Source organism: Perognathus longimembris, chromosome 2 (genome assembly GCF_023159225.1).
Source record: "Perognathus longimembris pacificus isolate PPM17 chromosome 2, ASM2315922v1, whole genome shotgun sequence".
Classification (NCBI taxonomy): Eukaryota; Metazoa; Chordata; class Mammalia; order Rodentia; family Heteromyidae; genus Perognathus; species Perognathus longimembris.
This window is the reverse complement of record NC_063162.1, coordinates 27,667,674-27,683,077: the sequence shown is the minus strand read 5'-3', so window position 1 is coordinate 27,683,077 and position 15,404 is coordinate 27,667,674. Positions and strand designations below refer to the sequence as shown.

At 41.8% G+C, this 15,404-nt stretch overlaps 1 protein-coding gene across 2 annotated transcripts in view; it reads left to right on the top strand.

Annotated features, from left to right (window-relative positions):
* Positions 1-15,404, top strand: part of Plce1 (phospholipase C epsilon 1) — a 332,480-nt gene that overhangs the window by 257,561 nt on the left and 59,515 nt on the right. For both annotated transcript variants that reach the window (XM_048338668.1, XM_048338667.1), the window contains exons 5-7: positions 8,025-8,170; positions 11,704-11,962; positions 13,640-13,845. In XM_048338668.1, the coding sequence (XP_048194625.1) occupies positions 8,025-8,170; positions 11,704-11,962; positions 13,640-13,845 (611 nt within the window). The remainder of the gene's footprint in view (positions 1-8,024; positions 8,171-11,703; positions 11,963-13,639; positions 13,846-15,404) is intronic.

Sequence of the window (15,404 nt, the reverse complement as noted above, 5' to 3'; positions counted from 1 at the left end):
TTCTCTGTGAGGCGTCTCCTCTTCCTAAGAGAAAATGGAAAGTAATAGAGCATGATTGTTTAAAACGCAGGCTTTTTTGTTTGGTTGGTTTTTAGATAGTCTTTTTGAGATAGGTTTTTGTATCCCACACTAGCCTCAAACTCATGATACTCTTTCCTCTACCATTTGAGTGCTGGGATGACAAATGTGTGCCTCCATGCCTGGCACAGGCTTTCTGTTTGGAGCACCCCAAGTTTACAGGTGTGTAAACTTGGGCAGGCTGGCTTAACCACTTTGAACCTCAGCTTTCTTTTCTTAAAAGAAACAGTACCAGTACCCACCTTGTAGGCTGGGCAGAGTCCTTCTCACAAATACATTTTGACACATCGAAGCTGTTATGATGATCATTGAGCTCCTAAGGAGAAAAAAAATTTGATTTCTTAAATAAACCTGCAATAGGATTCAGATAGCTCCAAGCTATCAGCTCACTTATATAAGATTTTTTTTTCTGTGACTGTTAATTGTGGGTTTTAATCCCACTATGTTAAAATAGGATAAAAAATAACCAAGGCTTTATATGAGGGCTCTCAGTACATGCTTTTATGAAAGAAGATGATATTCATGAGATGAAGCTTTGGAATACCATTTCATAATCGGCTTCAAAATGAATAATCCATTCATTTCTACTGTAAACTGTAACTGACCTGGTTGCAGGGGAGTAAGCCATCTTAGGCTGCTTAGACTTGCTTTGATGGTTCCTGTCCCCATGCCTAGCATAGTTCCTGCAAGTTCACAGGCATGCAGTAACTGTTTGTGGAAAGAATAAGCACTGTTACAGAGATATAAATAAAGTGCCTTAGGAGGGCAACTGGGACTGAGGACTGGGAGAAAGTCTGACATGCAGAGATGTAGCACATAAATGGATAAAGTTGACCTTGTACTGTCTTCAATCAGAACACCAAACATACTGGTAGTTAATCACTTGCTTGTATGATTTTGTTCCAAAAGGCTCCAAGTTCTAGTTTTGTGTACTAGTGCCCAGCATGGTTTACCATATACTACATATTAGAAGCCACGATAGTCCTTTCAAACCAAGATTCATTTGTTGGGGCTTTTTGAGATAGATTCTTGCTTACGTAGTCAGGATGACTTTGAACTGGTGATCCTCTTTAATTCAGCCTCCTGAATGTTGGGATTGCAGGTGTGTACCACCACATCTAAGAAGGCTCTTTGTCTTTCCAGCTGCAAGTTAACAACTCAGTTTAACTAAATATGTTTAAATTACTTTTTGCTTGAACAAATAGACTTCTGTCGTCAGGATTTCTGAGTCCTGTATCATCCAGCCCTTAACTACACATGAAGCATTATTTTGAGACACTTAGATGTAATTTCTAATTGCACCCACACAGTAATTTTGTAAGTATTATTGTTCCTAGTTTAGGAATAATAACAAATGAATTGAGAAGTTAAGTTGCTGGCTTTGGGGATATGTGTGTGTGGAAATGGTGAGACGGGATGCAGCCCCACCAACTCCCATGAATTCCACCACTGCCCTGTGCTGCCTCCCTCTGGCTCCTCCGACTCAGATGCAGTTAGCACGATGGGGTCAGAGTGACTGGCTCACAGTATTGAATTGTCACTACAAAATGGTGCTGGAGCTTGAGGACCCACGGTACAGGAAACGATCACTGAGCCCAGTTCTCCAACTTCAATGCAGTTAGGAATCTCCTGGGTGTTTATCTGAAAATGCAGGTTCCTGAGCCTTACCCTAGAGAGTCTGATTTCTAGGTCTGTTTGAGGGCCTGGGATCTGCACTACCACCATTATCACCACCACCACCAGTGACTCCAGTGTAAGTGCTCTGATATGAGGACTGCTGCTTAGATGGGTATGTATGCAGTGTGCACAGCTGCTGCACTGATGCCCCAGTTACAGGGTTGCTTTAGTTCTTGCAGTCCACACATGATGTCCATGTCACATCATCAACTCAAGAGGAACTTGGTCTGAATTACCATTTGTCTTCTGTAGATTTCACCATCTGAGCCCAACCTTTGCAGTCAGCGTGACCAGATAACCATTGTGAGGGATCATCTTTCTATGAAAATGTGTACTCAGCATATAAAAAAAAATATTGGCAGCATGTCACTTATCTCCTTTTTCTGAACTTGAGAATAGAAATAGGAAATGTTCAAACTTTTTCCCCAAATATAATTCTTGAGCACTTGGAGGCTGAGAATCCTTCCTGCCCACAGCCTCCTGGGACCCTGGATGGTCAGCCTGTCTGCCAAAGGCACCAAGAGTCCTCATCCTGGAAGTGTGGGAAAAGATGGTCTCTGTCCTTGAGTACTCAAGGTCTGCTAAGAAAGACAGAATAGACCTAAGTGAAAGAGCCAGGCATACAAATGTAACCAAAATAAACCAAATGAACGTCCATGGAATGGTGAGAAACCACATGTAGACATAACTTTGGGCTCAAGGTCCTACATTCAGTCAAAGAGAAACAGAAAGGAATTGAATGTAAGGTGCCAAGGAACCATCAGAAATGCTTTCTTAGAGGAAGTAAGCATAATTTGTGTACTCATTCACTCAATAATTCTCATTAAGACTAACAGAGACAGACCTCAGCTGGTCACTAGCTGCTACCTACCTATGAGCACAGGAGGTCCGATGTCTGCCAACTGTGTACTAGGGCACTGCTGCACAAATAAAATGTAGATGTCATCCAGGAAGGAAGTCCAGGTCCCCCAGAAGGTGATATTGTCTTCAAATTCCCTAAGGATGTCCCCCCAACCTCCATCCCCACCAAGGAAAAGATAGCTCCAGGCTATTGTCCCCATCCACTTTCTCTCCCCATCGCCGTTGGCTTATATGTCATTGTGGCACCCTAGGTCTCAAATTCAAACTCTTCCCATGTACCCCTGCCACCACAAGCCCCCTTATGGTTTATCTCAGGAGAATGGATCTAGATAGAAGGGCTTCAGGCCTGGAAGTGGCAGAAACAATCTTACAGGACATGGGACAGGCGGGGTGAATGACCTAGAAGTAGATGCACAGTTTGTGCTTGTCCATGTCCTCCCCAGCCCAGCCTTCCCACTGTGGAGAGAGGCATGGCCACTGCAGGGTCAGTGAGGGCTCCTCTGCGGTGAGGGCCCCAGGATAGGATCCTGATTGCAGGAGATCTAAAGAATTAGCTGTGAGCTAATGAGCAAGCTAAGTTTGGGGAGCCTTCTGTAGAAAGAGCAACAGCCTCAAATCCCTGAGGTGGGAGGAAACTGGTTTGCCTCTCTAAAAGCAAGCGTGTGAGGGAGTGGTGAGGTGAGGTGGCAGAATGGACAGGGACCTGGTGGGCCAGGGTGAGGACTTGGTTTTACTGAGGACATAGGTGAGACACAGTGGGCCAGGGATTAATCACTTTGCATAGAACAAGAACATTCCTTCCTTACTGAGCTCCAAAGATGCCAGTACATGTGAGAAGAGAGTGTAAGATATTCAGTTTGGCCCAAGCACGGGAAAAGGGAAAACAAAGGATGCGCTTGAAGAGGGGCCATTGTGGAGGTGTTGTTGTAGGCCTAGTCCAGGGACCCACATCATAAGGGAAACCCAGAGCTTTCTGGGAGAAGCTTTGAAGGAACTGGGTTGAGGCACTGTTGACATCGCCTTGACAGTAAAATTAAATTTTAAAAAGTTGAAAAAAAAATAAAGCTGTTCACTGTGGCTCAAGTGGTAGAGTGCTAGCCTTGAGCAAAAAGAAGAAAGAGACAGTGCTCAGGCCCTGAGTTCAAGCCTCAGGACTGGCAAAAAAAAAAAAAAAAGAGAAGTAAGGACTGGGACTATGGCTTAGTGGTAGAGTGCTTACCTTGCATGCATGAAGCAACACAAAAACAGAAAAGACCAGAAGTGGCACTGTGGCTCAAGTGGTAGAGTGTTAGCCTTGAGCAAAAAGAAGCCAAGGACAGTGCTCAGGCCCTGAGTAAGGAAGGAAGGAAGGAAAGGAAGGAAGGAAGGAAAGGAAGGAAAGGAAGGAAGGAAGGAAGGAAGGAAGGAAGGAAGGAAGGAAGGAAGGAAGGAAGGAAGGAAGGAAGGAAGGAAAGGAAGGAAGGAAGGAAGGAAGGAAGGAAGAAAGAAAGAAAGAAAGAAAGAAAGAAAGAAAGAAAGAAAGAAAGAAAGAAAGAAAGAAAGCTGTTAGGAATATCCATGTATAGGAAAAAAAGCATGGGAAGTTTTATTCTCTCCTTGTTTTGTGTTGACTACTGAAAATTAGGAAAATAACCTGCCACAGATAACCCCTTGCTCTTCTAGGGCACTGTCATGCTACAGCCATCGTACTTTGCGCTTATTGTGATTTTGCTTTTCTTTATGATTTTAGTACCCTGAAATTCCTCCTGATTTTGGTAACATATCCCATCCACTTAGTAAAATATGACCACAATTTATTTGTGTTCTGGGCAATCATTTGGTATTCATCATTGAATCTTTATTCCCTTTTTTAGTTTTTTTTTTTAATCAAGCTTCAAGCTTTTACTATATAATCCAGGCTGGCCTTGAACTCACAATCCTCTAGCTTCAGCTAGATGACAGGTGTGTGCCATCATGCCCTGCTGAATCTTTTTTAATCACATTTATTTTTCACTTATTTTCTCTCACCAATGAAACTTTTTTTTTGTTGTTGTTGTTGTTTTTTGGCCAGTCCTGGGCCTTGGACTCAGGGCCTGAGCACTGTCCCTGGCTTCTTCCCGCTCAAGGCTAGCACTCTGCCACTTGAGCCACAGCGCCGCTTCTGGCCGTTTTCTGTATATGTGGTGCTGGGGAATCGAACCTAGGGCCTCGTGTATCCGAGGCAGGCACTCTTGCCACTAGGCTATATCCCCAGCCCTCACCAATGAAACTTTTACCACTTAATGCTAATAAAAGTATGACTACATTAGGCCATAAGAATACTCTCTGAAATTTGTAAGCACATGTTGGTGTGTGTGTGTGTGTGTGTGTGTGTGTGTGTGTGTGTGTGTGTGTGTGTGTTTACAATAGCAGTGTTTACATAATCTCAACAACCAGGCCCTAGGGACTCACCCTCGTTGATGGAACAGTTGGTTTAAATTAGGTTTCCATGTGAAATTCGCTATCTCTATTTTTTTCCTAGCATTGTGGGAAAGTGTATGGAAAATGATTTGACTGATAGGAAATAAATCTGGATCCGTGATCAGGATTGAGACACAAACTCAGTTATAGTCTTCCTCTGCTTGGAGAAGCAGGCTTCTCCTTGGGGAGAACTCTTAACTCTTTCCAGCATCATATGGTATGAGAATAACCTACAAGAAAAGTAACTTTCCAGAAACCCTAACTTGCCAAGAAAGGAACTAAAGCCATGGGAAGAATATAACCAGAAGCCCAATGAGTAGGGTGACTTTGAGGAACCATTTAAAATTTTCAGGATCTTTTCTTTCCTTCTGTAAATTTTATTGTAAAGGTGAGGTACAGAGGGCTTACAGTTACATAAGTTGCATAATGAATTCATTTCTTTTTGAACAGTGTCACTCCTCCCATACTTTCTCCCAGTTTTTCCCCTCCTGCCAAACCTCCCTCCCCAAAGTTGTATAGTTCATTTCCTGTTGGAAATAGTGTCAAGCAAATATCACTGCTGAATTGGTTCTCTCTCTGCCCCACCATTTTCGTGCTTTCCCTTCCCCTCCCCAAATCAGATAAAATTTTATACAAGACAAAGTGTACTACAAAAGGTATGAAGAATTGGGAAGCAGCACCAAAGATCAACAGTCTCTGTTGGCAAGATAAGTTCTTGGTTTAATGGAGCTCTGATGTTGTACAAAATTGGTTTTTAAGTAGGTGAGTGACAAGGCATGGAAGCAGTGACTGAGAGAATGCTCATAACCACTGTAGTCAGTTTAAGGAACCCTGGCAGGTTCCTGGGAAGATCTAGACAAGTCTTGTCCTAGATCCTGATTCTAGATCTGCTCTGATGTTGCCTGAGGGCCAGCGTCATCCAAAATATGTAGAGAACACTCGGGAATGTGGAGAGGCAACTGGGCACAGGCCAGGCCTAGAGGTGACAGGTAGCCCATCATATTTTTCTTCAGCCCGTTTCAGAAAGGTAAAGACAGATTTTTACCCCAATGTTTCTGGCTGGTACTAGAGAATACCCTGTTTTATCACCAGAATTCCCTGTTGCCGTTTCTCTATTTGTTTCTATGTTGGGATAGAAAACCACATCAATTCTTTGCATTCTGTTTTTGGTTAACTTGTTGTTGTGATTATTTGTTTTTATGTCTTTAATGATTTGAGAGTTATTGCTTAGGATCATAGCCTTTATTCCAGCTTTTGTCTTCAAGCTTAGGAGTACCTTCCCAGGGCTGTGTGCACAGAAACGATCATCTTTCATCAGATGAAAGACAGAGCACCCAGCTGGGAGTCCTAGTTTTAATATCCACAAAGTCAAGATTCTGGAAAATCATTTCTCTAATGAGCCATAGATTCTTGATCTGGAAAAATTGGGTTGGACTGCCCTCTATGGTTGCTGCCAGCACTAAGTGCCATTAATCCTTATCATTTTTTTCAACTTGTGGGCAGTATGCCCTTGACTTTGAACTCCTGTTTCTTCTATTGTCTGGGTCACCATGAACTCTGTTCAGGCTTCACTCTCACGCTGGCTGGGGAAAGATTTGCTCTCCAGTTAGAATTGTTGCTGACTTACATAGACTCATGTGGGGTCAAGACTGAGGTTTTGGTCTAACAACTGAGCTAATCCACCCAGTTAGCCAGGGTGGAGAAAGCAATTCAGAGGGACAGAAAACTATGTTTGTTAATTCCATGTTATAGCAAAGAAGCAACAAAATGATCTTAGACTAAAAATGATGACTTCAAGGCTACATAGCTTAAAGGGGGATATAGATATAAGAAATGAATATTAATTTATACTCTTGTTTAGTAGAAACAAAGATAAATCATACTTGCATAAACTGAATCCTAGAGCTGGTGAACATTACAGTTTGTGTGTCCATATTAGGCATACAATAAGGAAAGAGATGTCTTAAATCCAACCCTAACCTTGGTTGAGGATGCTAAGCAAGTGTCTGGAGACAGTAATAGTTCCCAGTTCTTGGGATTGTTGGTATGAGATAACATAAGTAATACTTAGAATGGACTCAGGACAAACACGTGCTGTGTAAGTGTTCTATACTCTCCTTATTTTGTCATCTGAAAAAAACATAATTGATAATGTTTATATGAAAGGTGGTTGAAAAGTACTTTTTATTTTTAACTTAATATTACATCTTTTACTTCTTGACAATTGCATTTTAATTTATGGGCTAATTGCATTGGTTACATTTTATTTTGATGTCTAGCAGTCAAACACAGTTCCATCAAATTATCCTTAGGCCTTATTACAGCCTCGTGGAATTATCTAGACCAAGAGGTATTTTCTGAGTTTCTCTTACTATAAGGGAGAGATTAATGACATGCCCAGAGTTACTAGTGAGGTAATGGAGCTAGGTTTTGGTTTGGGCTCTTAGCTGAGTCCTTCTTTTCCTAATACCAAACCGAATTTAAAAAGCTGGAAAACATTTTTTGAAAAGTATATGTCAAGATGCATTGTATTCATAAACTGCTTTGTTAAATGGTAATTCCTTTTTTAAAAAAAAGTCTAGCATCAGTGGCTCACATCTGTAATTTCAGCTACTTGGGGGACTGAAAACAGAGGATCAAAGTTTGAAGCCACCCCAGACAGATAAATCTGAGAGACTCTTATCTTCAATTAGCCAGCAAAAATGCCAGAAGTGAATGTATGGCTCAGGTGGTAGAATGCCAGCCATAAGCATAAAAACTGAGTGAGAGTACAAAACCCTGAGTTTCAACTCCTAGTATAGATACACACAGACACAGTCAGGATACAGGTGTGGCTCAAGTGGTAAAGCTGCAGCCATAAACAAGTAATTCAAACAAGGGCAAGGCCTGACTGAGTTCCATCAAAAACAACAAAAAAGTGATCAAGCTCCGAGGACTCCTCTTCAGTGACTGCCCTTCCTGTCTTCCAGGTGAGCACCTGGGTCACGTGGCTGATCCTTACAGCAGGATCAATGGAGGAGAAGCGGGAAGTCTTCTCATATTTGGTGCATGTGGCCAAATGCTGCTGGAACATGGGCAACTACAATGCTGTCATGGAGTTCTTGGCTGGCCTCAGGTAAGACCATGGGAATATAGAAATCTGGATAGCTTCCTCTTACCAACAGAATGGCTTTGAATTCCCCAGACAGCCACCCTCACCCAAGCTAGGCAATTGACAGTGATCATTTTGAGAAACACGTTGTCTTCCACTAAATGCAGTTGAGGATGATGGGGGAATGATGCACTAATACACCGTTGATGAGAAAGTAAATTAGTGAGGCCACTGTCTAACTCAGTGCGGAGGATCCTCAGGAAACCAAAAAACAGAACTTCCATATGATTCTGCTATTCTACTGCTGGGCATATAACCAAATGTGCATCAGTCAGCACACAGCACATTTATAACAGCACTATTCACAACAGCCAAACTATGCACTCAGCCTCAGTGCCCATCAACAGATAAGCAGAAAAAAGAAACTGGTATATATACTAGTGAGTATTATTCAGCTACAAGGAAGATGAAATTATATCATTTGCAAAAAAAATGGATAGAACTGGATATTATCATGTTAAGCAGAATAAGCCAGACTCAGGAAGACATATATTGCATATTTCTCTCATGTGGAATCTAGACTGCTAAAAAGAAAAAAAGAGGAAAGAATGACATGAATACAAAATAGGGACTGTTTGAGAGGAAAACCAGTATGAAGGAGGGGAACACATGATGATAAATGTGATTTTGATACTTTACATGCAAGAAAATAGAATAATGAAGCCCAATAAAATTGTGAAAATATGTGTAATAATAAGGGGAACAGGAAAGAAGTGTATAGAGGGGTGAATTTGATCACAGTACATTAGATACATATATGGAAATAAACCCCTTTGTACAGTTAATATAAGAGAGTTTTTTTAAAAAAGGACATTTATTTGATTCTCCAGGTACCTATTTAGGGATTTCAGGTTGAAAAAGTAGCAGAAGACTGCCAATTGCCCATCTAATAATAAAATATTGATCTTTGTTGAGGTTTATCCTTTACTGTGTAGTTTGATATTTACACAGGATATTGTTAATGAGAATTAGATCTCATTCATTCCTTTTCTTCATATATTTATACCTCTACTTTATCATCAGAAAAAGAAATTTTAAAGAATTGTCACTGCTTTGTAAAAATTCCACTCCACTGCCTTCCAAACCTACCCAACTGGTTCTCCCTCCAAATCTTGGTGATAGGCTAGATGTTCTTGAGGCTTTTCAAGTCACTTTATAGTTAGTAAGTAGCCCCATTCTCTATATTCATGCACATGAGTGAATCTCAGAAACATAGGGCTAAGTTTAAGGGGGAAAAACAAACAAACAAACAAAGGTGGGGGGTGGAGCAAGGTGTTTCAAAGCACCTGTGGTTACTTATTTATTCAATGTTTTAATATACACAAACAAGCCAGATGCTGGTGGCTATGGCTGTAATCCTAGCTACTCAGGAGGCTGAGATCTGAAGACTGAGGTGTGAATCCAGCCCAGGAATAAAAAGTCTGTAAGATTCTTATTTCCAATTAACCAGCAAAAAGCCAAAAGGATAGGTTAGGACTCAAGTGGTAGAGTACTAGCCTGGAGCAGAAAAAAAAAAAAATCATAAAGAGGCCATGAGTTTAAGCCCCAATACTAGCACACACATGTAAAAAAGAAACTTTTAAAAACACAAAACATAAGTCCCAGTGGCTCATACCTATAATCCTAGCTACTCAGGCTGAGATGTGAAAATGGAGTTTTGAAGCCAAACCAAGTGAAAACATCTTGAGAGACTCTTAACTCCATTAAACTAGCAAAAATCTAAAAGTAAAGGTATGGCTCAAGTGTAGAGCACCAGTCATGGGAGAAAAGCTGAGGGAGAACACAGGACCCTGAGTTCAACTTCCAGTAATATCATGTACTTGTACATACTTAGGAACACACACACACACACACACACACACACACACACACACACACAGTGAGGTACAATAGCTCATGCCTCTAAGCACAGCTACCTTGGGAAGCAGAAATCAGAATGATCTCAATTTGAATATATTCTAGGAAAAAAAAAGTTATCTCAACCAATAAGCTAGATATGGTGGTTCATATCTGGAGGCATGGGTTGGAGGATCATGTTCTGAGGTTCCAGGCAAAAACTAAGAGACTATATTCAAAAGAATAACCAAACAAAACACAATCAAAAAGGATATGGAGTTATGACTTATGTGGTAGCAGCCATAAGACCCTCACTTCAGACCCCAGTATTGGAAAAGAAATACACAACTAACGGGCCCTATGTACTTATGTTAGAGAATTATAAAGAACCCTAGGGGAAGAGAACACTAGAGGCCCAGGAGGAGATGAGTGCTGTGATCAGATGGAGGAAATCTTGGGGGCCACATCCATGTTGTCTCTGTTCCACCATTTTAAACTGGTGTGTGTCATGTTGTACTTCATGTCTGGTAGATGTCCGGTAGATTTTTCAACCCACTCTAAATCACAATTTTCTATGCCCTTGCACTCAAAGCAGCTTTCCTTCCCCACATTTCATAGCCCAAGTCTCAGAAACTTGCAGTAGGGTGGGAAGACATGCTTTGTCTTTTTTCTCCTTTCCAATTCAAAGTCTTTGCAGAAAAGGGAAGGAGAGAAGAGACAGAAAGAGAAAGGGGGAAAAGGGAAAGGGAGCAACCAACTGGGACAGCTGTGGTGAGCCTTTTGCCCTCACAGATACCAATGTGGATGGTAGTAGGATTTCCAGCCCCCCTCCTTGGCCTCTTTAAGTCTCCCACTGTACTGTTACCTGGAAATATGCCATGGACTCTGAGTGACCCCTCAGTCCACACCCTCAGGCCTAGCTCTGGAGGTCCTTTCTCTCAGGCTTTTTCTGTGAGTCACCTTATTTATCAAACCTTTCCAGAAAGATCGGACCCAACCTCCTGCCACCATGTCCACTCTAGACTCACAGGAGACGCCAGCACTTTGTCCTTCCAACTTTACAAATGGAAGATGCATCTGCTAGGATTGCCATGGATAACATCTGAAACCTCAGAAGAGGTTTCCTGCCTTTCTATGGCCCCCACCAATGCATACCAAATGTTTCCACCAGTGTAATGGGTACATAGTATTGATTTATAACTTTCTTTTGTTCTATAACTGTAAAAAATTCATATAACCCTTCCACAGTGGAACATTACATGCCTTAAAGCTGTGTGGTGGCATGCCACTCATATTTGGCTCAGAATAAACAAGTTTCTTATTTCCTTTAAAGAGGAGTTATTATTTTATACCAACATTACCCACTATGGGTGCCTTTTAGCTATGACTTCCAGAAAAACCCAAACCTATGTTCAGTGCCTCGCTTCCACAATCAAACTATTTTTGTATGTCTCTCTCCTATTTAATTTTGTGTTTCCATTTTTGAAAAAATAAAAGATTCCTATTATAGAAGAAGTCGATGGAAGCAGGAATCCTAAAGAGCACTTCATAAGTCGGCACTTGGAAGATTGAGACAAGGAATTTCTATAGAATTTAGACTTCAACAAAGCTCCCTTATTTCTCTTTTAGTCTGGAGTAAAAATGTCACCTCTTTTCAACAGGTCAAGGAAAGTTTTAAAAATGTGGCAGTTTATGGACCAGTCTGACATCGAAACCATGAGGAGTTTAAAGGATGCCATGGCTCAGCATGAGTCCTCCCTGGAGTACAGGAAGGTGGTGACCCGGGCCCTGCACATTCCGGGTTGTAAGGTGGTCCCATTCTGTGGCGTGTTTCTGAAAGAGCTTTGTGAAGTGCTCGACGGAACCTCTGGTCTCCTGAAGCTTTGCCCGCGGTACAACTCCCAGGAAGAGGCTTTAGAGGTGAGGCTCTGAGGAGCCCTTGCTGCTGCCTGCCTTACCAATCCCCCACGTCCGGAGTAGTCCTTGTTATGTTGTTTCAGAAATAGCAGATTCGTTCTTGAAAGTTCTAGAGAAGACAATGCCAAAATGAGCACTGCTTGGGGCTCCATATTGTTGTGTTAGGTTTAATGGCCTGAACTCAGTACAAGTGGAAATGAGTATTGTTTTCTAGTTTCATTTCAAAGGCTGACCTGTTGTTCTCCTTGTTGGGAATGCCTAGATACAGAAGATAAAGCGAGTCCCATGAGAGGATTCACCTTTCCCAAGTCAGGGACAGAAAGGATAGGGCAGGTCAGGGCGACTTGTTTTCAAGCTGTGTGGGCAGAGCTGAAGGAAGCCAGGGCCTTGTCCACAGATGCTCTCCAGGCTCCTCACCTCACTGCCCCCATCTTCCAAGGCCCTTTGCTTTTTGCTTTTGACCCTGGAAATGGAGATGATGTGAGCTTTGACCACGGGTACTGGGTGCTGGAAAGAGTGGGACATTGAGCAACTGGGAGGGAAAGATAAGGTAGTTAAGAAGAATTTAATGGAGATTTTGATGCATTGCCTACCTGGAATGGTTCAGGTCATTGTTTGTGAGTCCTGGGTCTTGAACTCAGCACCTGGGCAGTGTTGCTAAGCTTCTTTTTGCTCAAGGCTAGCACTCTACCACTGGAACCACAGCACCATTTCTGGCACTGAGGAATAGAACCCAGGGCTTTATATATGCAAGGCAAGCACTCTACCACTAGGCCCCATTCCCAGCCCATGGCTCGGGTCATTCTCATCATTAATAATAACATTTATTACTGACCCTTTTCTGTCTGTCTCTCTCTGTCTCTGTCTCTGTCTCTGTCTCTCTCTCTCTCTTCTCTCTCTCTCTCTCTCACACACACACACACCCCTTCTCACTGAAAGTGAGAAACTTGTAATACTTTGGCCTCTTTCATGTTACCTTCAAACAAAAGCATCACTTGGTACCAGGAAGACATGAGAGTTCCTGAGAGATATAGACATTGGCACTAGCTGACATCTCTTGGGCTTATCACCTGTAGTGATCGTGTCTTGGGAAGAAGGAACTCCACATCTCTTGGCCCAGTGGTAGTCCTCCTCTCTGATGGGAGAAGCTTTCTGACCAAGAACACAGACAATAACAGCTTAAAAAACACTAGGGAAATCACCATGTACTATAGGCCATATGGACCCCCCCCCCCCACCACCACCAAAAGGCAGCTTTCCTTAGGGCCAGTCATTTCATCTTGTTTCAAAGAGTAGTTCATGTTTATCATAGTTTTTTTTTCTCCCTCTCCCTCAGTTCTCAGTACAAGGATAAAATAACTCTACCCGTCCTCTGCAAAGTGCCTAATGCTCTCCCTCGGGAACCTTAAAATAATGTTCCTTTTTGTGTTTTAAGTGTGAAATAGAGTGTTGGTTCCTAGAGGGACAAGAGTTATTTCAGCGGAAGTGTGAGTTTTGGTATTTCACATGGTGAAATGAAAAAAAAAAAAAAAGTTTTCCCCGGAGGGGAAAGTTTTCTTTCCAATGAAATAGGCACAGATGCTGTTATTTATTGCTATTATGATTTAGTTCCCCTAGCCAAGTGGGTTATTCAGACATATGAAGTTGCAATAGCAGATTCTTGATCGTTTTCCCCTGCAGTTTGTAGCAGATTACAGCGGGCAAGATAATTTCTTACAACGAGTGGGACAAAACGGCTTAAAGAACCCAGAGAAGGAGTCCACTGTCAACAGCATCTTCCAGATCATCAGGAGCTGTAGCCGGAGTCTGGAGGCGGAAGAGGAGGACAGCCCCAGCGAAGGGGACAGCTCTAGGAAGAACTCCTTGAAGGATAAAACCCGATGGCAGTAAGTTTTACAAATTAAGAAGGGAGTGTGTGTGTGTGTGTGTGTTCTCTTTTCCTGTTAAATGGGTTTTTTTCCTCCCTTACTTCAGTTAAGTTTCATATGGATGCCTTAAAAAAAAAAATCCACCATTTTGTCCATTAGTCATGCTTCTTTAGTCTTCAAACATTACCAATTTGGAGTTGGAATTTACCTTTCCATTTTGCTACTTTGTTCTAAAATTAATGTTCACAGTCTAACTCTTTGGCATTTATTGTCTCTTTTTTTTAATGTAAGGATGACATTTAGTATTTTTAATGTAACTAGACCTGGGTGATATTCAGCTATCAGTATTTACAGCAGCTTTGCCCAAGCTCTGGTTGGTTTTAAGTCAAAGGTTCAGGGATGTCACTTGGAGAAGCACTGTGTTGCAGACTTGTAGTCATAGTCATACAAGGGACCATGGTTGTTGGTATTTGATAGCTGTCTCTGTAAGAGGTGCACCTGGCCAGACATGCTCATCCCCAGCTTGTGAAATGAGAAAAACCTGGGAGGTTAGGCATCTTCAAGGCCTTTTGACTACTCACAGTCAAGTCTAACTTCCAATGGGAGAACCTAGAAAGGAGAGAGCTCCCTTTCCACTTGGCAGCTTTTTCCACTCAAAGCTGGCACTCTGTCCCTTGAGCCATACACAGCATTACTTAAGAGTTTCGGTGGCTAATTTGGGACAATAATCTCACAGACTTTCCTGCCCAGCTGGAAATTGCCCTTTGCCATCTAATACAAGATTTTTACAGCGAACATTAGAAAAGTATTTAGTTGTCCATTTATGGTTTCCAAGAGAAAAAGACTGTAGATATTCTTCCAGGACAGGGTAAAAAAACAAACAAAAAACCTCCCTTCTGTTTTCCTTTCTTGGATCTAAGGCAAATGTCTTATATGTCATAAGACACATCACATGTCTTTCTTGGCTAATCATATCTCTGATCTGTGATTGACATTATTTTGCTCCTAAATATTAATGTTCCACCTCATTCCTGCTTGCAAACCCACAGAAAAAAAGCATCTCCTAAGAGAATCAGGCTCAGACTGCATAACATTCACCCTGTCATCTAAGAGACAAAGGCTACTAGTAGTTTCCTGCCTGAAATGAACTTATTTCATTACAAACAATTGTCAATTTTATTTTGGAAATTAGTCCCTGGATGTGAATGCTTTTTAATGGAATTATTCCCATCTGGCATTAGTTCCTCTTATAATCTAAAATAAAAACTGACGCCAAGAAAGGCAGTGTCCCTCTCTCCCAGTTTGCATGGCCTCTGAGACAAAAATGGTCTCCACAAAAGCCTTCTTGTTTTTCATTGTGGGATGTAGGAATGTGCCATTTCTCATGCTAAAATAAAATCCTAAATTTTATGTAGAAATTAGCATAGATTTTGTTTTAACTAGTACTAGTGCTCACCAACTGAATCCTTGTGGCTCTTAAAAACGACAAAAAGTGTGACATGGAGCATGTGGGAATGATCCCAGAGAAAAACTTGGAAGGTGCCTCTTAAGAAAGCCTGTCTAGCTGGGGATATGGC